This window comes from Cebidichthys violaceus, unplaced genomic scaffold, assembly GCF_023349555.1.
Source record: "Cebidichthys violaceus isolate CVI_PGR_0920_01 unplaced genomic scaffold, fCebVio1.0.p SCAF_12, whole genome shotgun sequence".
Taxonomy (NCBI): domain Eukaryota; kingdom Metazoa; phylum Chordata; class Actinopteri; order Perciformes; family Stichaeidae; genus Cebidichthys; species Cebidichthys violaceus.
In genome coordinates, this window is record NW_027176285.1 from 11,863,717 (window position 1) to 11,889,144 (window position 25,428).

The 25,428-nt window shown below is 38.8% G+C and overlaps 3 protein-coding genes across 5 annotated transcripts in view; 1 reads left to right on the forward strand and 2 right to left on the reverse strand.

The window, feature by feature from the left end:
* The first annotated feature begins 1,420 nt into the window (after positions 1–1,420).
* On the forward strand, positions 1,421–5,784 carry ube2l3a (ubiquitin-conjugating enzyme E2L 3a). The gene is made up of 4 exons (XM_068706394.1): positions 1,421–1,557; positions 3,865–3,960; positions 4,049–4,235; positions 5,062–5,784. The coding sequence occupies exons 1-4, from the start codon at positions 1,537–1,539 to the stop codon at positions 5,214–5,216; spliced, it is 459 nt and encodes a 152-aa protein (XP_068562495.1). The 5' UTR covers positions 1,421–1,536; the 3' UTR covers positions 5,217–5,784.
* A 1,064-nt stretch (positions 5,785–6,848) lies between these two features.
* On the reverse strand, positions 6,849–17,067 carry ckmt2a (creatine kinase, mitochondrial 2a (sarcomeric)). The gene is made up of 10 exons (XM_068706395.1): positions 16,921–17,067; positions 15,098–15,284; positions 12,454–12,652; positions 11,657–11,752; positions 11,326–11,547; positions 9,976–10,061; positions 9,166–9,289; positions 8,451–8,585; positions 7,414–7,539; positions 6,849–7,252 (listed from the first exon to the last, which is right to left on the reverse strand). Exons 2-10 carry the CDS (start codon positions 15,244–15,246, stop codon positions 7,136–7,138), a joined length of 1,254 nt encoding a protein of 417 aa, XP_068562496.1. The 5' UTR covers positions 15,247–15,284; positions 16,921–17,067; the 3' UTR covers positions 6,849–7,135.
* A 794-nt stretch (positions 17,068–17,861) lies between these two features.
* Positions 17,862–25,428, reverse strand: part of rasgrf2a (Ras protein-specific guanine nucleotide-releasing factor 2a) — a 32,265-nt gene continuing 24,698 nt past the window's right edge. For 2 of the 3 annotated variants that reach the window (XM_068706397.1, XM_068706396.1), the window contains 9 exons: positions 24,584–24,696; positions 23,871–23,931; positions 23,483–23,586; positions 22,872–22,956; positions 21,895–22,092; positions 21,730–21,809; positions 21,518–21,635; positions 20,726–20,794; positions 17,862–20,621 (listed from right to left, as the gene is read on the reverse strand). In XM_068706397.1, coding sequence (XP_068562498.1) covers positions 20,526–20,621; positions 20,726–20,794; positions 21,518–21,635; positions 21,730–21,809; positions 21,895–22,092; positions 22,872–22,956; positions 23,483–23,586; positions 23,871–23,931; positions 24,584–24,696 — 924 coding nt within the window. In that variant the 3' untranslated portion in view covers positions 17,862–20,525. Of the gene's footprint in view, positions 20,622–20,725; positions 20,795–21,517; positions 21,673–21,729; positions 21,810–21,894; positions 22,093–22,871; positions 22,957–23,482; positions 23,587–23,870; positions 23,932–24,583; positions 24,697–25,428 lie in introns of those variants that run through there. The other variant, XM_068706398.1, reaches the window with a different exon arrangement.

Sequence of the window (25,428 nt, forward strand, 5' to 3'; positions counted from 1 at the left end):
ATAAATGTTCTTACGTGTTATCGTTAGTGATAGAATAACATAATGATATAATATTCTAGGATACTATTACATTCTACATAATGAGTACTTTAACTTTTGATAGGCTACTTAAACTCTACATATTGCTGATAATACTTCTGTACTTTTACTTTAACAATCCTTTATTATATATTTGCAGGAGGCATCAGTTAAAAAACAATACATGCTAATAAAGAAGGAAGTAAACAGTTAAGATATGATAAATAAATAAACAGCAGCAGTAATTTCACACAGCTCCGTTAGGATCCCTTAAAACTCAAAACCCTCAAACTCACTCAGATAATATTTATTTTAAAATAAATCACAAGCTGCTTGACGCGTGCTATGTTTTCTTTCAACTGGATTTATTCAAGAGTATCTTATAAAGGAATTAAATGAAATATTTATTCCACATTATCTCTATACCGCTGTAATAAAAAGACTTGACATAATACTTTGTTTGAGTGAGACATTTCTTGCCTTGTGTAGTAACAGTTTACTACCAGCAGGTAGCAACTGTGTCCTGTCAGCTACTGTACAATAGATACCTGTTGTATTCGTCTCTTATACATATACATATATCTATGGTTGTATTGTGCCAATGTTACGTTTTTATAATACAGCAGCTGGTCCAAATGAATGTATATAGTCCAGGATGAAAACATCATATTTTATTCACATGTTTTGTTTGTTAAATCTAAAATCTTAATCTGAGTCAAATAATGAAGTAGACGTGTAAATGGTCAATGGTGGAATGTACCGGCACATCTGGTGTTGTGGTTATTTGTGTTGTTGCAGTAAACCATTTGGCCAAATAGAAAATTGTATCTTTGAGTTAATGGCACAACTGAACATATACGTGGCACTGCTGATTTCAGGATGTCCTTTGCTCAACAGAGAGCCAAATTTCGACCTGTACAAATAAACAACCAATCATCATTATTATTGTCATTATCGTCATTATTATCATTAGTATATAATTATATTGTTATTATAATGTTATGATTATTATTGTTATTAATAGTGTTATTATTAGTATTATTATTAGTATTACATCATTAAATTGTTACGATTATGATTATTAAATATTATATTATTCTAACATATTTGTGTATATTATATTATTGTTGTTGTTATTATTACTATTTTATTATTATTATATCATTATATTGTTATTATTGTGATTATTTGTATTATTGTAAAATTATTATTACATAATTTAGTTTTTATAATATTATCGTTATTATTATTAGTAGTATTGTTATTATTGTCATTATTATTATTATTATCATTATTATTATTATCATTTCATACAAATACAAAAAAGCTTTGTTCTCCAGGCCGCTAGGTGGCGGTAAAACACCGGGACGCCATGTTTGAGACCACTTAAAAACAAAATCAAAAGAAGTCGAACAGGAACGGAAAGAAACAGGAAGAAGAAGAAGAAGAAAATCAGCAGCAGCAGCAGCAGCAGAAGAAGAAGAAGAAGAAGAAGAAGACGATAACATCGGCACCACAATGAACAAGAGATTACTAAAGGTAAAATCCCCGAATTATTGAATTTACGCCACTTTGCGAGGGTTCAAGTGACTTGTTTCCGGTCTGTGCGTGAACCAAGAGAAAAACCAATAGGTAAAACCCGTTAACGCGATAATTTAACGTTCATCCGTCCGACAAAATGAAAGGATAATGACGTCCGACAGACGGTGACTGAGAGGTAACTAGTTAGTTAGTTAGCTAGCGCGAGCTCACCGGCGACACGTGACTCAGCACATAAACGGAAAAAACTTGTCACATAAAGCGGTGACGTCACACGTGTTTTTTATTTTTAAAAACATTTATTTTTGTTTTTAATTGGCCGAGCTTGTTGTCGAGATTGTTTTACGCGCTGTCACCGTCTGAAGTGAAGAAAAAAAAACATGGAGACTTTTGGGGCTGGGGCGTGACGTCACAACGTCGACCAAGGCGATAAAATATCCAGAGAATAATAATAATAATAATAATAATAATAATAATGATGATGATGATGATGTGTATTAATGTTACGAAACGGGTTTTATAAAAAAAAGTAACTAAGTACTTTTACTCAAGTGATGAGAGCACAAATTCAAGGTATTTGTACCTTTCACTTTCTATTTCTCCTCCTGTACATCTGAGGTGACTATGGTACATTTTACTGTACTGCATCCCAGAGGTACATATTGTAGTTTTTACTGTACTACATCCCAGAGGTACATATTGTACTTTTTACTGTACTACATCCCAGAGGTACATATTGTACTTTATACTATACTACATCTCAGAGGTACATATTGTACTTTTTACTGTACTACATCTCAGAGGTACATGTTGTACTTTAAACTGTACTACATCTCAGAGGTAAATATTGTACTTTTTACTGTACTACAACCCTTTTACTCGTACTAGTACTTTCACAGTGTAGTATTACTTTCTGTTCCCCTACAGTCTCTTACTTACACTTTCAGTGTGACACACATCACCATTGTTTAGTTTTGATTTGTGTGTTTTTATACAACAGTCAAGGATTCCCTGTACGTCTTGTTACCACTTCCTGAATTCCTCTGACAATCCAGTTTTACAATTCAGGTATATGACAGTGAAGGATCTGCTGACAGGGAGTAGAACACAGATTTACTGCCTGTTTTTATCTTTATGTACTTTTATCAGTGGTCAAAGAAGTACTCACATGATCATCTACTAAAGTAAAAGTAGGAGTAGTACAGTGGAGAAATATTGTTACAAAAGGTACCAAAAGGGAAAGTACTTTTTATGCAGCATGCCCCCTTTCAGAATAATACATATATTTAATTATTATTACTGATGCAGTAATATGTTTATACCTAAATTTGACAGGTAGGTTGGGCACTTATCTTTATCCATAATAATGCATCACACTTTATCTGTTGATTCATATTTTTTATTATTTATCTGAATCTGCAAAGTTACTTAAGGTGCTGAATTTCAAATTCAGAGCATATCCTTGATTGACAGACTGCTTCCGCACAGCTCTCAACATGGCGACGGCTAACTGCTGAAGGGATTGATCACACCAAGACCTGCGCTAACAGCACGGCCTCTTCAAAAAACACCCGTTGGAAAAGGACACCGGGCAAAACACCAAAAAAAAAACAACCTCCGGTTCTGAAGAGTGAAGCCGATGCTTCATGTGTTAAAGCTGCATTCTCTCTAGTGTCCACCAGGGGGGCGACTCCTCTGGTTGTATAGAAGTCTGAGAAAATGACTCTACTTCTCTCTTGATTTATTACCTCAGTAAACATTGTAAACATGAATTTATGGTCTCAATCTCTAGTTTCAAGTCTTCTTCAATACAGCGTGATGTTCATTTAGTAAATTATGGTCCATTTAGAGTCAAACAAACCACAAAGCATTGTGTGATTTAGGGGCGGGGCTACACAGTGATTGACAGGTCTCTACCAGAGACTATACGGCGTCTCTACGTCACTCCTCCTCAGTCCAGATATGGTCACTTCCTGTTAACTGGTGGCATAAAAAACAATATGGTGACGGCCGTAATCAAAGATGGCGACGGCCTTTTGTGAACCAATAAAAAGGAGGATGTGACTCGCATCATTAATGACCACTTTATTAGTTACATGTTCGTTTTTTTGTTTGATGTTCAACAGAACAATGACCTCAATGCTAAAATATATAAATGAACATCTCCTGAAATGTACAGCAGCATCATAAAAATAGACTTTATGGACAAGCAGTTGTATTCAATTGTATAGGTATACCTAATAAAGTGGCCACTTGTGGTTACCTAATTTTTTTTTAACCCATTTTAAATTTCTTCTTTTGTTTCAGGAGCTTGACGATTTCCGCACCGGTGAGGCAAAGTTTTTCCGCAGCATTCAAGTGGATGACTCAAATATTTTGAATTGGCAAGGGCTTCTTGTTCCTGTGAGTATTGACTAAAAAGAACTCGTGTTGTCCCATCAATCAATGTTTTTTATGAACTCTACAAACTCTGCTGTTTCTCTCCAAAAAGGATTGTCCTCCGTATGACAAAGGAGCGTTTCGGATTGAGCTCATCTTCCCCGCCGAGTACCCCTTCAAGCCCCCAAAGATCACGTTCAAGACAAAGATCTACCACCCGAACATCGACGAGAAGGGCCAGGTCTGCCTGCCCATCATCAGCGTCGAGAACTGGAAGCCAGCCACCAAAACTGAACAGGGTGAGGCTTCTTAAAGAGACAGTGTGTACGATTTAGTGGCCTCTAGTGTTGAGGTTGAACTACGGTGGCCTGCAGGTAGAGATAGGGTATCTTTTGGGTTTTAATTACTACAAGGAGCTGCTTTTATCAACACTCGCTTCTTCTTTTTCATGACTAAATAATAACATTCCTGAGTGAAGTTCATAAATGATGATCAGTCAGTATCACAGCCGATTGAATTAGGTTTCACTTTTGTTTACATGTTCACACATGTATTGATACAGTATTGGCTTTTTACTTGCAAATGTTTTATTGCATGTATGGTATTACTTCTACAGTGTGGTATTAGTACTTTTACTGAATACATGTTAAATATTGTACTTTTTTACTGTACTACATCTTAGAGGTACATAATGTACTTTATACTGTACTACATCTCAGAGGTACATATTGTACTGTCTACTACATTTGTCTGACAGCTTTAGTTTCTTCTCAGATTGATTGTTTTTCATTCCCTTCCTGTTCAGGTAAAACCACGTATCTCCAGATAATGTTAAACTAGAAACATCGGTTATAATAGTAAAACATTTTACTAATCAATCAATACTTTTACGTTAAGGTTTTGAATGCAGGACTTGTACTTTTGTAGTGGAGTATTTTCCCATTGTGCTATTAATACTTTTACTTAATTAAGGATCTGAATACTTCTAACGTAAAATGGCAACAAAATGCACAAAAACAAAGTCCTCACAGCTGTTTGTGATATCTGAAGTTCCACAGGTATCATAAATATAAACAAACAGTAAGTTGTGTTGATGTGTCTTCTTTGCCCCCCCCCCCCCTTCAGTGATCGGCAACCTCATTGCTCTGGTGAACACCCCCCAGCCGGAGCATCCTCTGAGGGCCGACCTGGCGGAGGAGTACAGCAAAGACCGAGCGAAGTTCATGAAGAATGCTGAGGAGTTCACGAAGAAACACGGTGAGAAGCGACCCACTGACTGACAGCGTGACACGGAAGCCTAGCTCCCGTTTGTCCCGCACCCTGTTCTGTTCTGTTTCCTGTTTGAAGAGCCCCCCCCCCGACCACACAGCAGCGCCCCCTTCAGGCGCACCTGCTTGTTTTTAGCACTCTTCAACCTTCATAGAGGCTTGTTTCTGTTTGACTTTGCCAAAAAAAGAATATGCAGGACTTTTTGGTGAATGTGCAGCCTCCGGCCTCTAGGTGTCACCTTTTGAGTTGTTTTGATTTCTTTCTACTGATTTCTTTTTAGAAAAAAATAAAATTGTCAGAGGTGGCATCCTGGAAAGTAAAACATCAGAAATGATGATTAAAAATTTTAAAAAAAAAGAAGCTGTTCTGCTTACTTAAATGTTTCCACTTTAATCAGTAGCTTATACCTGTTTACACTTTTTGTTAACAAAAGATGCACAGCTAATCTAAAGCTGCTGTTTGTATCTTGTTTCCTTTGTTCACCCCCCCCCCCCCCCCCCTTAAGATACACTGTATTTTGTGAAATCACCTGTTGCAGAACATGAAGATTAAAGTTTGTCACTGATGCAGAATTCCACACGTAAACTCAGCGATTTGTGAAAAATGCAACAACAATGTGTTTATAGTTTATAGTGTCGGTGAGCTTTATGTTATTACAGTTTGTAGATCAACTACTGGATGTCAGACGCAGTTCAGTTTGTTTGTCTTTACACGGTTAAAGCTGCTCAGTTCTGCAGCTTTAAAACAACGTTCTGACCAACTCCTGCTCACCTGACTCATCACAATGTTTTCATATTAAGTAGAACATCTACAAAGCACTGATTGGTTCTAGTACTGCAGCAGTCAAACGGCTCTAATTGGCTTTTTACATATTTACAGTATGACACTGGGATCCACGCTAAAATATGATTTAAAGTGACCCCTATTATTATTTATGCGTACTAACGTACTACATACTCGGTATGTACTTGTACATATACTTTGATTTTACCTGCAGACTACAACGATCCTTTTATTTGGATAAACTGACCACGTACTGAGCATCCAAACGGTTATTTCAGTCCTGAAAACACATTAAAAAACATTAAAATATTAATAAAGTGACATAAATGCCTGGCTTAAATTTACACCACGTCATTACTGTGAAGCGGACACAGTTATGTTGAAACAAAGAAAAACCACTTCGTTAGGGTCAGGAAAAACATTGTTGGGCTAAAAATAAATACGTAAAATATGTATAGAAACAACGAACAGAAAAACATGTGACTAACGTAACAAAACTAACCCTACACAACGTAACTAAATGTAATTAGTAACATAATAAATAACAATAACATTATTTAAGTATTCACTCACTGTATTTAAATTACCATTCATGATAGCCGTTACTCCTTCCATTAGTTTATACTAATTACTAGCGCTAATGCTGATCACTAATTGCTGGCATGTGACTATTGTTGTGTTTATGGTTAGATAAGAGCAGTAAAGGGTCTGTTATAGTGACAAAATAGAATATAACATCTTTTGTGACTGAGTTTACATGAAAGGGTGGGATATGTGTATAGCGATTAGCATCAGCGCTAGCTATGTGTATGCTAGCCATTAGCGTAAGCGTTTCACAAGGACAACGCAGCACAGTTAAAGTGTTTAATACTGTTGGCTTTATTGAAGTCAGGGTTACAGTGAAGACCTTAAACTTGAGGTAGAATTTCCCCCCTAACTGTAGTCCATGTCTAACATTAGGTCAACCTTAAGATTTGCAATCTTTGTAGGGAGGAATAAAGACGCCACCTCCTCCGTAGCAGAGGACAGACGTCGTTCTGAGGTTTGGGACACTGAGGTTTTTAACACTTTTTAACACACTTTTAAGCACAGTTGGATCCTTTGATGTACTAACATACTGGACAGTACAAAGATGAGTCCAGCTTTTCTACTTCCTGAACTGAGCGATGGGAGCTGGGACTTTGATGTCCTGTCCTCTCTCCAGCTTCTTCTCACACTCAATCAGGTGGTTGACCCCATCGACCAGCATCTGGACCAGCTCCACCTAAAAAAAATACACACCACAAAGGTCATTTCTGCATGAAATATTGGCTTCCTGGAGTCTGAGATGCCTAAAACTTTGATGATTGGAGACATAATGATGAATAACAAAAAAACACACTTTTTTTTTTTTTTAAAAAGACAATATGATTGATCGATCCTCACCTCAGATTTGCCCAGACGGTCGTTGTTGGAAATGTCAAAGGTGTCTCCGGTAGCAGCCGTGTCCACTCCGCCTGTGCCTCTCTTCTGCAGCCGCAGGTTGTCCAGGATTTTGGAGAAACGTGGGTCCTGCAGACGGATTTCAATCAGTCGTAATTTTGTTGCAACTACAGTTAAATGCCATATATTTGAGTATGTTACGCAAAAGTTTGGTCCCGTGAAGGTTGTGGGCTTTTTTTGGCCTTGCAAACACACAATCTTCTTCAGGAGATGGAGTTTAAAGCATAAGAGTGGTGCTATTCTGTGATATATTCCAGTGAAAAGACCCAAACCAACAGTGTGTTAGTTCGTCTCACTATACTTTCTGCTTCCTCGAACCCGTCTGTGGCTTTTAAAAAGTCTCAGTAATCTCCTGAAACAGCTGGTCACTGTACGTGTTATTAAACAAACTAGTGCATATAAGGAAATAGTGCATTTGTTGGGGACTATTTTCAGCGGCGGATGAATCCACATTTGGTGGGAGGCTGAGTTCACACGGTCCAACATGTTCTCCACCTCTGGAACACACTGAGGAAAACAAAACGGAAGCAGTGGCTCCTGATGTTCCACTTTTTATTTTTATTCAGACGTGATAAACGACGCGTTAGGGCATCGACCCGTCAAACACCGAAGAGAACGACGTTGACGTGGGATTCACTGGTGATGAGGATGAGTTATGGTGTCGTTTTACATTAATCTGAACATGAACGGCTGCATGTAAACGGGAATATTAGTGGAATATTAATTTTCATTAACCATGTAAACAGATTATAGGAATATTGTCTTTTTTTTTATTTGATGAATGTAAACGTAGTCATTGATCTATTTCAACGGAGCTCTACGAAGAAGATCGTGTGATCAAAAGCTCCAGAACAGCCACTAAATGGTACCTTATATTGTGAGCGTGTGTCCATTTGAATGTGTGTGTGTGTGTGTGTGTGTGTGTGTGTGTGTGTGTGTGTGTGTGTGTGTGTGTGTGTGTGTGTGTGTGTGGGTGTTACCTTGCTGAGTTTTGGCAGGCGTACGTGGACGCCCGCCCTGAGGCCGGTGCCCAGGTTGGAGGGACATGTGAGGATGTAGCCCAGACGCTCGTTCCACATGAACTCCCAGCCTCTCTCCTGGATCAGGTGCTCCACCTGCGGGACGTCACATGACGAAGAGTTGACCGGTCACGTGACGCATATTGTTTATAATAAACGGAAGCATTAAATGTTCCTCGGCGAGCTCCAAGTGTTACAAAAGAAAAAAACATTCAAAAATGCATCGTCATAGGGAGACACATACGGGAATTTGAAGATATCAGAACCTGAAATATTTTATGGATATATTTGTTCTTTCAATTTAAATATTTGGTTTCAGTGGAAGTAAAGATTTGGCAGATTTGTATATAGCTGTAGGGAGAAGGATTATTATAAATGTTATAATTTTAAATATTATAATATATAAAGTTTAAATATGCAAATGAGGCATTATCTAATGGTAACTTTTGGTGACTTTAGAAGAAATCTACAGATACAAATAGACAAAGTAGTGAAATGAACACCTGAATGTTTGGATGTTTTCTTCCCACTAGTCTAGACTAGACTACCCAGTGCATGAAAAACAATTTGAGAAACCTTTTTGGAGCGTCTCGTCTTGAATTAAAATATAAACATCTCTAAAATACTCATTGGCTTCTGTAAAAGTACACAAGTATCGACACAGACTCCACTGTACCTGTTTGAGTCCACTGCAGAATCTCTCAAACACTCTCTTCATGTTGCCTCCCTTCTCCATGGAGATGACCCTGGTGTGGTCCTCCTCGTTCACCCAGATCAGGAAGGTCTTCTCATTGTTGTGCCTGAAGAGAACCAGCCAGAGACACTAAGTAAAGAGCTCTTCACTGCTGGAGGATGAGTCATAAAAGGACCTGACTGTGCAGACACTTTGATATTCATGCTGCTCGTCTGTGCAGAATTAATACGGGAGAGAAACGTGCATTTGTAACGGAAAACACACTAAAGTATTTCCTGGTGGTTTTTGTTTTCCCACCAACATGCGTCAAAATGAGGGAAATAACTGAGCTACAAAGAAAGATATATTCAATATATTCAGTGGTGGAAGAAGTATTCAGATCCTTTACTTGAGTGAAGTACTAATAGCACACTGTGAAAATGTACATTTAGGATGTAGTACAGTAAAAAGTACAATACATATCTCTGAGATGTAGTGGAGTAAAAAGTACAATATGTACTTCTGAGATGTAGTACAGTAAAAAGTACAATATCTACCTCTGAGATGTAGTACAGTAAAAAGTACAATATTTACCTCTGAGATGTAGTACAGTAAAAAGTACAATATTTACCTCTGAGATGTAGTACAGTAAAAGAATAGAGCTGCATAAAATGGAAATACTTCAAGTAAAAGTTTAATTAAGTAAATGTACTTCTGTTATTTTCCACCACTGAATACATCATGAACCCTGAACCAGGACATTGAAGTCTTAAACGTCACAGCAGACATGCAGCAGAGCTGAATGAACCCTACCAGATGCCTCTGGCGTCCGGCCAGTCTCTGGCCATAAAGGCACATGTCAACAACGGAGAGACAGGCTTGTCAAACAGGAAGTGATCCTAAAGGTGGGAGGAGTCAAAGGAAGACACAGAGACAGGTAGAAGACAGAGGACGTTAGGGAGGATAACTTCCTCTACATGGTGAATAAACCTCTATATGGAGAGGAGAGAACAGAAGGAAAGGTTCGGGAGGACTCTGGAGGAGGAGGTGGGCGTCGGTCTAAATGCATCGAGCTGCATTTCCTCTCATTACTGAGCAGCGCTAACATCTTACCAGATCCCCCTGGAGTCGGGCCAGTCTCTGGCCATGAAGGCCGAGGTGAGCAATGGAGACACGGGCTTGTCGAACAGGAAGTGATCCTTGTGAGGCGCAGTGTGAAATAATCAGAACAGGAAGGTCAATAAAAGAGGACCTACGTCAGCCGAAGGACGACATACTAAAATATTTGTACTGTATGTTTTTAGGAGGGGAACTCCAGCAGTTTAGTCATTTAGTATTCAAAGATTGGTTTTTGAAGCCTCAAGTTCAGCGTTTTGTCCGTCGCCATCTTGATTTTAAGCAACCAGCAGTGACACAAGAGGGTGGAGCTAAGTACAACCAAACACTGAGTTTTTAGGCGACCATAAGTGTTGCAATCAACTTTCATGAAGTGAAAACACACTGTGATTTCATCGTAACACTTTAAAAAACGTTAACTCCCAGACCGCTGTAATAATGACCTGTCAATCACTGTGTAGCCCCGCCCTAAATCATACCCTGCTTTATGGTCTGTTTGACTCTAAATGGACCATAATTTACTAAATGAACATCATGCTGTATTGAAGAAGACTTGAAACTAGAGATTGAGACCATAAATTCATGTTTACAATGTTTACTGAGGGAATAAATCAAGAAGAACATTTTCTCATAGACTTCTATACAACCAGAGGAGTCGCCCCCTGATGGACACTAGAGAGAATGCAGCTTTAACACATGAAGCTGTAACTTCAATTATAGCGCCCCCATTGGGCCGATTGGTGTCATATTTGTTGAGCGGCATTTACACACAACTTCCAATCATTGGTTAAAATTCCACATATCTACGATATACTGTCTCATTGGAATTTGCGCAAACATTTTGGGTCGGAAAAAATAATAAATCAGCACAAAAACAAGAAGGTTTCGCATCCCTTCTGTTCTTGAACTCCTAAAAATCACCCCAAAAAAGCAGCTCCGTCAAGTAAAATGTGGGGAGGAATCTTATTATTATACCACAATATGATTCATCAAAGATCGCAGGAATCTGGGGGAGCAAATTATTTTGCAGTTTGTGATGAAACTCACGTCAATGAGCTGCTGCTGCTCCTTGTCCGTCATGTCTCCCAGGCTGTAGTAGCGTCCGGCCAGGTCTCCCTTCAGGCCGGCCAGGGCCGTCACCACCACGCGCTCCACCTCGCGGCGCTCCGCCCTCGAACAGGCCGGCGGGAGGCTCAGCCCGCGGATACTGCGGCCGGTCCGGACGCGGGACGACAGGACGTAGTTCTCGTCGAACACGCCGTTGGTGATCTGGATGGTCGAGGATACCGGCGAGAAAGAGAGGATGTTGTTTAATATGTGGAGGAAGAGGTGGATTGTGAGATCATGTGGTGGTGGTGGGGTGTTGTGGTGTAAACACCTTGGAGGCGTCCAGGTCAGTGGGGTGCTTCATGGTATTGGGGTCGTAGCCGTTGTGCCGGTCTTTGATGATGGGGTCCAAGAGTTCAGCAAACACCTGGAGCAGAGCGCAAAGTCAACGGTTTGGTTTTTAGTTTCAGACACGTTTAAAAAGAGTAAACAAAACATTATTTTAAAGATCAAAAATTATCCTTAAATCTCCACTTTATATCATGTTTAGTCTCCTTTATAGAGCCGATAGCTTGTGATATATAATAATAACTTTATTTATATAGCGCCTTTAAAAACAGACTTGACGCAAAAACACGTAAACGTGAAAGTCTCTCTTTCTAGAGCCAGTATTTGGTTTGTCCGTTCTGGGCTACCGTAGGAAAAGGGCGGACTCCGTGAAGAAACCTGATCCATACGTAGATTATTAACAGCTAATTTTAAGCTAACAAAAACACAATTATTCTTAGTTTCAGGTGATTATAAACTAATGTAAATTTACTTAATAATATTCAATTCTATGTCTGCCAACAGATCCCCCAAAATGCAACACACTGTTTCTTTAAATGTTCTTGTTTTTAACTCAACGCATGGCGTTAAAGAGACCTTTATTTAATTAAAGACATTAATTTATACAAACTCAGCATTTTGACATGATTATAAACTCACATCTGGATTTTGACAGCTGGACACTGTTCAGAGATAATTTAATGACTGAAACAATAAAATGTTCATCCCAAGTTGTAATTACACACGTGAACAAATCATTCATTTAACTTTTAGATGTTGAAACGTATACATATATCTCACCTCGTAGCTCTCCTCATCACCAGCCACACAGCCCACCGTCTTGATGAAAGGGTGTCCTGGGTTGTCGACTCCGGTTTGGATGCTCTGGTCCAGGGTCCAGTTGTTGGGGGTGACCTTGTCCCTCAGTTTGGCATAAATGGCCGGAGTCAGAGCCGTGGCCATGCAGTTGTTGTGTTTCCTCAGGTCGGGGAAGTCGGAGCTGCAGGAGAGGAAGAGGAGGAAAGATTTGAGTTAATTATTAATTGTGTTTAACCTGTTTTATCTTTTGATGTTTTATGTAAAGTTCTTTGAATTGCCTTGTTGCTGAAGTGTGCTGTAGAAGCTGGTTGTGTGTTAAACTGAGATTTAATAGGTGCTAAATTCCTCATTCAGTGTGTATCTATGATCGAGGCATTGCCTCCTCATGGCTCTCAACATGGCGCGGGGTCGTTAATAGCTGTAAGAACACAGTGCAGAGCGGCGGCTATTAGCTAGCTAGTGGGGCAAACACACCGCAACTCACATTCATTCTCTGCTCTGGATGCTCTGTGATTCTACTCAAAATCAAAACTTCTGACGAGAATTTTCTCAAGTCTGGATTTTTGTGGCTTAAAGCTGCAATAATACATTTTTTGGGCACTTGGGGGCAGCACTAAAATATTGCCTCCTAAAATTATAATAAACTCCTGGCATATTTGGGACACATCCACTGTCACTGGTCATTACTCTGGTTTTACATAAAGTGACATGCAGTAGTGGTGAAGACGAGAGGGTGAGAGACAGAAAGAGTCGGGGGGGGGGGGGGGGGGGGGGGAGTGTGAGTCAAAGGTAACGCAGATGAAACCTGAGAGCGTCAGAGATACTGCAGGATGGTGCCAGTGTTCCTGCTGTGACCTCTTATGCTCTTTCATACTCTCAGATGTTCACTAACGCCACCCACACTGTGGAAATACTCCACCACAAGTAAAAGTCCTGCACTCAATATGTTACTCAAGTAAAAGTATAAAAGTATTATCAGCTATATGTACTTGCAGTACTTAAAGTAATGTTTCTGGATTAATATTCCTAATGCATTAATATGTATGTTGCATGTTAACTCCTTTATATCCTGTTGTCTAGTTTAATCTACATCAATGCGTCATATTCTATAAGATCATCAGATGTTTGTAGCGTCTCTGTCCTGTGAGAACCACGTATCTCTAAAAAGAACAAATAGCTTTGTGACGATGCATTTTAAAGAGTTTAATAATTACCTCTGAGATGTAGTACAGTCAAAAGTACAATATGTACCTCTGAGATGTAGTACAGTCAAAAGTACAATATTTACCTCTGAGATGTAGTGGGGTAAAAAGTACAATAATTACTTTAATATGTACTTATTCCCTACTGTTTTTAAATGACCATTCGTGATAGCAGTTACTCTTACCATTAGCATTATGACAATTGTTTGCGCTAATGCTAATGTGATTTGACATGGCAATGACTATTGCTGTGATTACGGTCAGATACGAATGCTGTGGTTGGTCTGTTATGGTGTGATAACACAGACTTGACTCTTATAGACATTGGCTGAATTTGAGTTTACACGCAAGACTGGGATATGTGTATGCTAGCGATTACAATTAGTGCTAGTTATGTGTATGCTAGTGATTAGAATTAGTGCTAGTTATGTGTATGCTAGTGATTAGAATTAGTGCTAGTTATGTGTATGCTAGTGATTAGAATTAGTGCTAGCTATGTGTATGCTAGTGATTAGCATAAGATATTCACAGGCTTTTTGAAAGGGTTAACTACAGTTGGAGAAGTTACTCTCCACCGCTGCCTTTCAGTTGCTTCTGTTATGGAAACTCAAAGCAATGAGTCATTGTTCTGAAATGTTTTTGTGATGTTGAGGCAGATAATTATAGAGCTTGTTCTATTCTCTGACTCGTCATGTTCCACTGAGGATGGACCTCCATCTTTCTTTAAATGCACTTTATAGATCCCACGATTCAGCACTCTTTGCACTGTGGTTGTATATTTCTCATTCCTTATATACTTATATCATGTTGTATATTGTAGCATAACGTACATGTAGTTTACATTTTACATAGTCCTTTATTTAAATTTGTACTTGGTCCTTTGTTTCTATTTCTATTTTATATTGTTTTTGCTTATGCGTAAGAGCAACTGTATAGCAATTTCACGTCAATAAATGAATGAATAAATAGATCAAGTATTAAGTATTTCTGATTCTTTATATTATTGTATTTTGCATTGTCTTCCTTCATGCTGTATCAGCAGTGGTGGAATGTAATTCAGTACAATTTTGAGGTACTTTGAGGTACTTGAGGGACTTTACTGCACTTTAAAGGCAAACATTGTACTTTTACTCCACTACATTTATTTTAAAGCTTTAGTTACTTTACAAATTAAGATTATTAATAAAAAATGTATAATCAACTGATAAATTATGATGTATTATTATAAGTTGAGATACCCAGCAGTATATCAAATAATTTAAATCAGCTCCACCTTCACCAGCAGCAACATTAAAGTGATGATATAATACAATAATATCAGATTATTCAGAAATGGATCATTCTGCAGAGTGAGAACTTTAAATACATTTTGGGTGCTAATAACTAAATATGTTAAATTATTTAAGATTGTGAATCCGTCTCACCTGGGCGGATAGAGCTTCGTCCTCGCCTCAGCAGCCAGCGAGCCATTTTCGCTAAACAGGAAGCCGGTCGCCATTGTTCCGGCGCCTAAACTGGCCAACGCCACGGCCGTGTTGCGTCCGGAGATCAGGCGTGTGAAAGAGTTCGCCATCTTTAACGACAGTTGGTACCTCAGTAGCAAATGAGAAGCTGGAGAGAGAAATAACAGCAATGACACAGTTTTTATGAATTGTTGATGAGAGAGTGAGTGTCTCACACACACACACACACACACACACACACACACACACACACACACACACACACACACAAACTGCTGTAAATGTTCAATTCCTTAATGCAAGTCTGAACTGCATTAGTGCACAATGTTAATCACTGTCTGCTTTGACGACCCCCCACACACACACACACACACACACACACACACACACACACACACACACACACACACACACACACTGTCTAATACAGTAACAAGCTTAGAGCAGGTAGGGGCCGCAGCAGATGCTCTTAGCCTCTTAGCATTATCCCACGACCCACAGAGTCCACGACCCATAGGACGGCGGGTCTCATATGTCCACTAATGCTTCAGTAATGGACGGTTACCCAAAGACGCCCGTCTTAAGCTCACAGAAGAAGGGAAAACTTAAGACTTTTTAAGACTTAAAGAAATCTTTAAAAGCCAGTTAGGCCCAAAGTACATGTTCCATTATCTTTAATATGTACATCAAGACGGATTTAAAATCTTAAATGTAACACGTTAATTAAACGGTCTTAATGAAAGGTCTTATTCTAGCTTGTCCTTCACATTGAGTGTCCACGAGGCTGTGTCTTAATATAGAGGGAAGCTGTGAGGACTACTGTTAATCCACATCAGAGGAAAGATGGCCGACAGTCCTCTGCACTGATAACTGAGGGGTAAATCATTCCCCCACCGACTCCACTTTTCTCTCCGTCTCTGGAAGTTAGCGCCGGCAGACTCTTTGGGTCAGTGGTAATATTACTTATTTATAGATCACTGGAGGGTTAGTTGTGCTGCCAGGACCCAGTGCCAAGAAACAAGCCGTCTCTGGGCTCACAACGCCGGCTGACATTCTGAACCGGTCACAAGACTTAGACCACCCCATGAGGCCACGTCAGCAGGACAGAGGGACGGAAACCGAGGAGGATGGCAGGTTTGTGGAAATTCAACAATTTTATCAGAGGGGAAAAAAAGATAGAAGTCTGACAATCCTCCAGGTCATTTTGTGTACTCGTCTCCTTTCCACATGCAGACTGAAGCTGGAGGATCATGTGGTCTTATGATCAGGATTACACTAAAAACCAAACCGCAGACCTGGGATCACTGTGACCCTTTAACTCTGGGGGCCTACGTTGAGGACGTAAGAGCAGCTTCGTCCTCTAGAGGACACAGCAGAGTCGACGCCACTTCACCAACTTAAAAGTGAAACATTTTTGGAAAGATGTAAATTCATGCAAAGTGCACCAAAAAAAAGCTGCTCACAGAGTTTCAAGACTTTTTTTACTGCAAAAAAAAAAAATCTTAAATCAAGTTGTCACTCTTTGCAGTATTAATACTAATAACTTTGATGACATCATCACATCCACGTTGCCTATTAAAAAAAATGTTTACTTTTGAAAAATGCACAGAAATGTTAAACCGACTCGGATTATCTATAAATGTCAAAAGCATGCAAACAAGATCTAAATTCAATCAACTTTTGAAGAGTTTCAACAAATCATTTTTCTTTTACAAACAGCATGAGATGCATGAAGCTAGTGGAGGCATTCTGCAGGAGGAATAAGAAAAAGAAAGGTACCGTACCTGAAGAGAAGCTGCTCTGCCTTCTAGCTGAAGGTCTCCTGTTAAAGAGCTTTTCACTCTCCTCTCTCTGGGAGCTCCGCCCCCCTCAGGTGGGATTACAAAACCCGAAGGCCAATCATAAATTCACAGAACACACCAATGAGGGTGCCACCCACATGAGCTACAACAGCACAGACCGATCATGTGGAGCCACGATTAACTATGACCACCACGGGTCCGATGGCACCGTCCAGTTTGACCTTGATATTTTCTACTCACACATGATCTCTTCCTATTGCTCTAACACACACACACACACACACACACACACTCTGACCCTGAGAGTTCTACACACAGCAACTTCAGTGTGCAAATAGAAATAAAGAGCAACATACTCACCAAGTTGACAATGCATAATAAAGACGGCACAACAAAAGCAAATAAAGAAATAATAAATAAAACTGCAAGTTGCACAGAAGAAACTAGAATTTAGGTACAAAACAATACAAGTTTCTAGGAGACACTAAAAACCGAAGAACATGCCTTCGACCAGGCTGCAACCTCCGGTTCTGTCGAGTGAAGTCGACGCTTCATGTGTTAAAACTGTATTCTCTCTAGTGTCCATCAGGGGGCGACTCCTCTGGTTGTATAGAAGTCTAGTCTAAAATGACTCTACTTCTCTCTTGATTTATTACCTCAGTAAACATTGTAAACATGAGTTTATGGTCTCAATCTCTAGTTTCAAGTCTTCTTCAATACAACATGATGTTCATTTAGTACATTATGGTCCATTTAGAGTCAAACAGACCATAAAGCAGGGTATGCTTTAGGGCGGGGCTACACAGTGATTGACATGTCACTACCAGAGACGTATACGGCGTCTCTACGTCACTTCCTGTTCACTGGTTGTTTTCTTTAGTTGCAGTCCTCTAACCACCATAAAAAAACTATTTTCAACTACATTATAATTCAAATTTTTTGCTTTTATTGTGTGTAAATATCTGTACATTACACAGAGAGATGCATGGGAAAATAGAACAGAGCTGGAATTTCAAAGTATACAGAAATGTAAGAAAGCAAGGGTTTTATATACTAATTCATTCAAGATTCCTGACATCAGGAATGTGCCAAAATAAATGAATAAACCTAATACAACTCAGTAACAGTCAACTAAATGGTTAACAGTAATCTCAAAAACAGAAGGGACATCGTGCTATAAACAAATTTAGAGTCTACTGACATTCTTTCAAATTAATAGTGCAAAGATATTACTATTCTACTAATACAGTCAACGAGGTTTAAAATATGATTAAAAGATCACATTGACAAGGAACTAATAATAATAATAGTGACAAAAGAAATGTAACCGTTGTATCATGTAACAAACCTTTTAGGCCGACGCTCTTGAAAAAGAGAATTATTATTCAAAAATGTACAAAATCACTAACACACAAACATTTTGATTGTCAAGCAAGTGAACAAAACCATATTTTCAGATTTGGAATGTGTGTAAACTACAACAACTGTTTGCTGTAACATGCAAATCCAATAACAACAACATAAACCTTTAGAATTAACAGATGAGCAAAGATATAAAACTGCTCCTGTGAGCATCAACGTCACCAAGAAACAGACGAGCCAGTAAATATCAAAGTAGATGAAATATTTTGACTGTACTCCAGTTGATTAGGAAACCCAGTGTGTCTGGACAATAAGATGTCGTACACAAGGCTGAACTACCAACCGGGAAAAGTGGGCAACTTCCCCCAGACCCGTACACCCCCTAAGGGCCCCAACTGCTGTTCACTGTGTGGAAACTGGTTTGTGGTGCTTTGATTCATTTTGCTTGGGAATGTGCACGGCTAAAGCTCAGTATCAACTGACGTGATGTAGTTGGGGGCTTTGAGACATTTTATTAATTGATCTTCTGTGTTGAAGACCATTCACATCTAGTTTTTAAAACCTCATTACATTTGCTGACACTGACCACCTCTGGGACCATGATGAATTCAGAGTCACGTTTCCAACAAGTTAAAGTATTTTTAAGTCTCTTTTAGTTCCGTTTTTGGTCTCTACCAACTCCTGAAGGAAATATCCATTTCTTTAGCTGCTAAATGGGGGAAAATTCTTATTGTAAAAATATTGATTCATGCCGTTCTCAATATCGTTCATATAAACAACGGGTCCGATGACTATGTATAATATAGAAGGTGTCGCTCATAGTAACAAAGCCAACCTAGCACCTTTCAGGTCACTGTGTTGATTTGAGTCCCACAACTTGTTTACTGATTTGGTTGAGTCCCACCGCTCTCACAAACCTTGTTTCTAGCGGCAGCAGCGTGTGTCCGGGAAGTCCGATTCTATAGAAGTCTGTGAGAAAATGACTCTACTTCTCTCTTGATTTATTACCTCAGTAAACATTGTAACCATGAGTTTATGGTCTCAATCTCTAGTTTCAAGTCTTCTTCAATACAGCATGATGTTCATTTAGTAAATTATGGTCCATTTAGAGTCAGTGATTGACAGGTCTCTAACAGAGACATATACAGCGTCTCTACATCACTCCTCCTCAGTCCAAATATGGTCACTTCCTGTTCACTGGTTGCGAAAAAACAACATGGCAACGGTCGTAATCCAAGATGGCGACGGTGAAATCGCCAAACTCCAGGCTTCAAAACATCAGTCCAAAAAACCAATGGGCAACGCCACAACAACTACATCCACTTCTTATATACAGTCTGTGGTGTTAAGCAAAAAAAGTTTTAAAGACCCGCTGTATGTAGCAAACACCCTCAGTTAAAGAATAGCTGGTTAAGAAAGTAAAGCATTTAGTAGCTAAAAACATATTTCCCTCTGGAGTTGGTGGAGACCAAAAATGGAGCAAAAATAATTATGCTTTGAGATTCCTCAGGTAGCCACAAATAACTCCAAATGAATTAACATGTTCCGTGTTTGCTGGAAGTGTAACAGGCAACCTTTTGCTAACACTTCAGCCATACCATCTTTACGTGATGATAATATGTCAGTGTTGTGTTTAAAGCTTGTTCCGCTGCCCCCAAGTGGCCAAAAACAAAAAGTCTATGTATAATTACCAACTTTCACTGGAACACAGCATTCACTTCTCTTTCTACATCATGTGCATATGCTTTGCAAACATTGGTGCATATTTAAAAATGTATTTGGGAACCACCACACGGCAAACCTGGGGGCCCCCTCCGAGGACCCGAAGCAGGTCAATCCGGCAATGATCATACAAATAATGTAAAACCTACCTGACAATGTTTATGTGTGAGACTACAGAGGCATAATGTTTGGTATTTACAATGTGATAGCAGCAACTGGTTACTTTCTAGTGCCATGTTTAGTAGCTAACATGGTGGTTTCTACAGTCATAACAGTACGGCGTTATATGTATGTTATGCAGTTCATTCTGATTAATAAATATACACATTGGATATTCATACAACAAGGCACATTATCTCCTGAGTTTCCTAAGCACAATAACTGGTGGTGTTTCATGAAACAACCCCTGCTTTATTAATTAAGAGAGAATCTCAAGTTGTGTTAATACATGATTGATATTGTAAAATATGTACTCCGTGTTTGTGTATGAAATTAAGTTATTATTAGCCAGGTGGTACTCGGGGTTCGATCTTTAACGAGAGCTCATAGAGGGTGTCTTCATCCATCACCAGCGTCTTATCCAGGAGGAACTGAGTCACCTGGAGGGAGTCGGGACAGACAAAATATTTTGTGTTAATATACAAAGTCACCGTACATACATTCACTTTCATGTTGCACAAATAATGCATTTTATTAGACACACCTTGGGTTGGTGCTCTATCCTGTAAGGTGCTTGCTGGAACTGACGGATCTCCCGGATGATATGAGAAATCTGAGAGCAGAGAGAGTTAATAATTAGTCAACTGACCGTTAGCTTGTTAATTTAGCTATTCCTGTCAAGCTAACGCTGGATAACGAAGGCAGATTTACTATCAAAATGCATAGTTTTGAATCAATGCATCAGATTTGAGGCAGACTAAATCAGCGTCTCATTTTTAGTCGGCGACCATTCATTTAGCTGTTTTTGCAGACAGATTAGATCAGCTAACAAGCTAATTAAGCTTTTTAGTTATAGCTATTTTGCCTTTATTTTTGAAAATGTCTCCAACTGACTCGTTCTAATAAAAGACTCCTGTAAAATAAGTCGTGCCATTTGTTGTATTTGTTTTTTTAAAATATTTAAATATAAAAAATAAAAGAAATTCCATAAAAGTGCACGACAGAGCTGTTAACGTTAGCATTAGCCGGTCAGACACTGGAGATGTATGACAATATTACAATGTCTTTTAACGTGACCCTGCAAACTAACGTAACACTAGTCTGGTAATTATGTACTCCTTGGTGTTTAAAATAATACTTTGGTTACTACTGTAGTAAGCTAGTTAGCCTGACAAGCTAACGATTGCGGCTAATGTTGGAACAGATTAACACCAAAGTCAATTCCTTTGAATTTGGTTGTTGTTATTTTTGGTTTTGGAGGGACTTTTGTTCATGGGATTGGTTTAGCAAACAGTCCATTGGGTAAGAACGAGATCAGGGGAATAAAATATCTAACCATCCTCATCTTGGAGAAGTTCACCAGGCCCTCCTCCGTGAAGTTGGGCGTCCCCTCCTCAATGAAAGCCAGGTCAGTGAGGTACATGCCCAGGTATGGGACACATGGAGGGTTACAGCTACCCACACATACACAGAAAACAAACATTAGATTAACTTTTAAAGACTGGATTTAAACATCTATTTATTTCTCTGGTAACTAGCAGGATTTACTTTTTCAGCGTCTCTCTGAGATTCTTGAACCTTCCTTCTGATGACACCGTCTTCTGCAGCCGGTCCATAAGTGCCTTTGTCTAAAAGAAAATCACGAAGAATCCTAAATGTTTTGTGCAGAGAGTAGGTTTTTATTTTCTAACAACTCGTAAAATGAATTCCAACCTGTTTGCAGACTTTTGCCCACGTCTTCTTCAGCCTGTAGATGGCGCTGCGGTTGAGAGCGGAGGTGATCTCCAGCACCCCGTTGTAGTTATTGAGGCAGCGGCAGATATCGGCCACCGCCAGCCACTTTTCTATGGAGCTGGCCCTGGAGCCCACATCAGTGTGGGTCATTATCTGAGACGCCACCAGGTTACTCATCTGTGGAGTGAAGATATTCAGCAAATATTCTACACTCAGTTTATTAGGTATTAATCTGCTAATTTTTACTTGATTAATTGATTTTTTACCCTTTTGTCTATAACATATCAGAAATTAAATATCATCATCACAATTTCCCAAAATCAAAGAAGTTAAGGTATCCAAACAGTCCAATCACCAAAACATATTAAATCATCATATACAACAAACAAAAGCATTGTATAAACACATTTGTAAACATTGAAATCTTGGTTGTTTTTGCTTGAAAAAAATGTTTAATCAACTATCAAAGTAGTAACCGATTAATTTTATATCTAATTAAATTAAGGCTCTTATTGCCATCACATTGCCCAACCTTCCATCTCCTACAAAAGTCCAGCAACACGTGTCAATTCCCCGCTTGTTACATGCATCTTTTCAAAACAACTTGGTTGGGTTTAGGCAACAAAAGTTACTACGTTAAATGACAAATAAGTCAACATCTGTGTTAAAATAACTACTGAAGTGGCGTTACTTAAGTATGGAAGTTAAGTGACGAATAAATAAGCGTTCTGGTTTCACACGGGACTCGAACAGCAGCCAACTGGGTGAAAGTCCAGTGTTTGTGGACTTGCCCGTCCACAACAAACTCCTCCCCACATGGAGTTTGTCGCTCTTTTTACTTCCTGGTTCACAATCACATGGATCACATCCCGAGTGATTTTGTGCTGTATATGAAAATATAGTAAGTTACTTTTCGTAAGTATAGCTACAAACAGTGTACGAGAACAGAATCTCACGTCATTGAAATGCTGGCTGGTCTTCATGATGTACGGAGTCCTCTCCGTCTTGTCCACCTTCATCCAGCCCTGACCGAGGAACTCTCTGCAGGAACACAAAACCGTCAGACGTATTTCTTCTTCTTTTTACCCCACTCACATTTATCTGACATCTATAGTTACTTTTCACTTTGCAGGAATGGACTTTTCATCTCAAACATTTAACACTCTGAACCACAAAACCCATTGGTGAGATGGAAAAGCAAAGCCAAAATGACACCGTTTATCAGCTGTAAACACTCTCATAATATGCAGATGTTCATCTTTCCGACGGTCCTTGAACACATCATGTGTGACGAACGCTTCCATCAGAAAATGCAACCAAATCTAAGCTTAAAATTGTGATATTTAAGCAAAAAATGTCGCCACAAATAAACCTTTTGAAGTACAGCAATAAAATGATGCTTTTGATACATCGAATACATTTTGCCTTTAATATATTTCTCATAAAGTAGTAAAATGGCTGACATAGCAGTATTATGGTGGGCTTAATTTGCAAAAACACGCAAGCCGGGATAACATCGTCAACTGCAGACATACGAAGTGAATGTTGTACTGCATGAAGTACTCACTCGTAGGGAATACTCCTGAACACGATGTGGTCGAGTAGTGTGATCTGTTCTGCTAGCTCCATCGCTGAGAGAGACTCGAAACACTCAGCTTTAGGACTCTCCGCCTGGAAACAGTAGTACAAAATATATATATATATTTTTTTTAAATCTGATCTGAAGAACTACAGCACTAGTACACCAAGTTCCTCATACTTGGAATCCACCTATGACTGGGAATTCACCACCATACACAGTAACTACTGTACTGGGACTAACATTATTCTTACCACAATGAAGTGAAGTAGGGGACAGCTTTTCTGGAGATAAATTATTCAAACAATTGCTTAAAAATGTACTCAGAATAAATTAATCAAAGTACTTTGTGGTAGTAAAAGGTGGTAATACTGACCATCTGTAATATGTCCTCTATCTTCAGTTGAGCGTCGTCTTGTTCTTCTTGAGAAAGGGCACTGAAGAGTACAACAGACCGTTACAACATGTGTGCATAGTACTACTACTACTACTACTACTACTACTAGTACTGTAGTAGTGGAACGGAACCTAGTACATTTACTCAAGTACTCATTTGTGGAACTTTTCCATGTTATGCAATTTTCTACTTCTCCTCCACGACATCTCAGAGGTACATATTGTACTTTTTACTGTACTACATATCAGAGGTAAATATTGTACTTTAGTTTCTTTTGTAGCAGTAATATTAATCCACAAACATCAGATAAAATAGTACAACATTACTGCAGTCAATACTTTTACTACATGTACAAGTACATTTGGCTGATAACATTGTTTTACTTAAGTAAGATGCTGAATGCAATACTTTTACTTGTACTGGAGTAATTGTCACAGTGTGGTATTAGTACTTTTACTGCAGTTAAAGGATCTGAATACTTCTTCCACTACTGCTACTACTGATGTAGTGGTGGTATTCTGTGTTTGTGGCCATAAATATTTGCACATCACATAACCTGCATGTGCACTACGTGTTCTTCAGTTTCATCACAAGGCCTCATAATATGTATTTCACACATTTATTTAAAGGTTTATATCAATCAGAAATAAAAACACTTCATTAGATGTCTCTGTCTCTGTCTGACTTCGTACCTTAATATGTTGGACGTTGCTTTCCTCTCTTGGGGCAGCAGGTCTGGATCTCGTAGCACCTCTTCCAACAGACAGATCACCCCCACCTTCAGCTCACTGTTCATGTCAAAGTCCTGATGGACGAACACATCCACACACATTCACAGCTCAAATTAGTCTGCAGAAAGACTGACTGGAGACATCTAGTTTTGTCCTATTAAAATCCATAATATGATTATTTAAAGACAACTTAAAACAGATGTCCCACATCACAACTATGCAGAGAGCATTTCTTAAATTGTTTTACATCAAATTGTACCAAACGAATGTCGGTGTGTCTGTAGACATGAGAAGGACGCCCTCTAGAGGACATTTACATCAGGTGGTTTATTCTCACTTCAGACAAACATTACAATCACAAACTGACCTTAAAAAACAAACAAAACAAAAAAAACATCCCTTTTGCCACAAACTGGGCCTGCACATTTAATTGAAGGTAAAAAATATATTGAACATACTATTAAAAAAATATTATTACACAAAATAAGTACATTTCTAACACGTTTCATAAATTTGTCAAATGGAAAATGAAACTGTTGCAAAAAAGAATTGGAGGGAAAAACCAGAAAAAAATTAAATTATTGCTTTTATAGGCAACAATAACATACCTGTATTTTTCTTGCAGGACGATAAAGCTCTTCCTGATTTTAAATAACGTTTTTTATTTACCTTAAAAGACTAAAAACAATGATTTTGTCATCAAACAAACTTTAGATATTTGCGGTTGTTTGTCTCCTCCAGACTCTGATATCCGACACAAATCATCAAATAATAAAATAATAGACTTTCACTTTTCAGGCCACAGA

What these genes read in the sequence shown, in the direction of transcription:
- ube2l3a (XM_068706394.1), top strand. Translation starts at nt 1,537, where the DNA reads ATGAACAAGAGATTACTAAAG. An exon ending in TGAACAAGAGATTACTAAAG is followed by an intron (nt 1,558 to 3,864) that starts GTAAAATCCCCG and finishes CTTTTGTTTCAG; the next exon opens with GAGCTTGACGATTTCCGCAC. An exon ending in GGCAAGGGCTTCTTGTTCCT is followed by an intron (nt 3,961 to 4,048) that starts GTGAGTATTGAC and finishes CTCTCCAAAAAG; the next exon opens with GATTGTCCTCCGTATGACAA.
- ckmt2a (XM_068706395.1), bottom strand. Translation starts at nt 15,246, where the DNA reads ATGGCGAACTCTTTCACACGCCTGATCTCCGGACGCAACACGGCCGTG. An exon ending in TCTGCAGTGGACTCAAACAG is followed by an intron (nt 8,586 to 9,165) that starts GTACAGTGGAGT and finishes GACGTCCCGCAG; the next exon opens with GTGGAGCACCTGATCCAGGA. An exon ending in ACCGTCTGGGCAAATCTGAG is followed by an intron (nt 7,253 to 7,413) that starts GTGAGGATCGAT and finishes TATTTTTTTTAG; the next exon opens with GTGGAGCTGGTCCAGATGCT.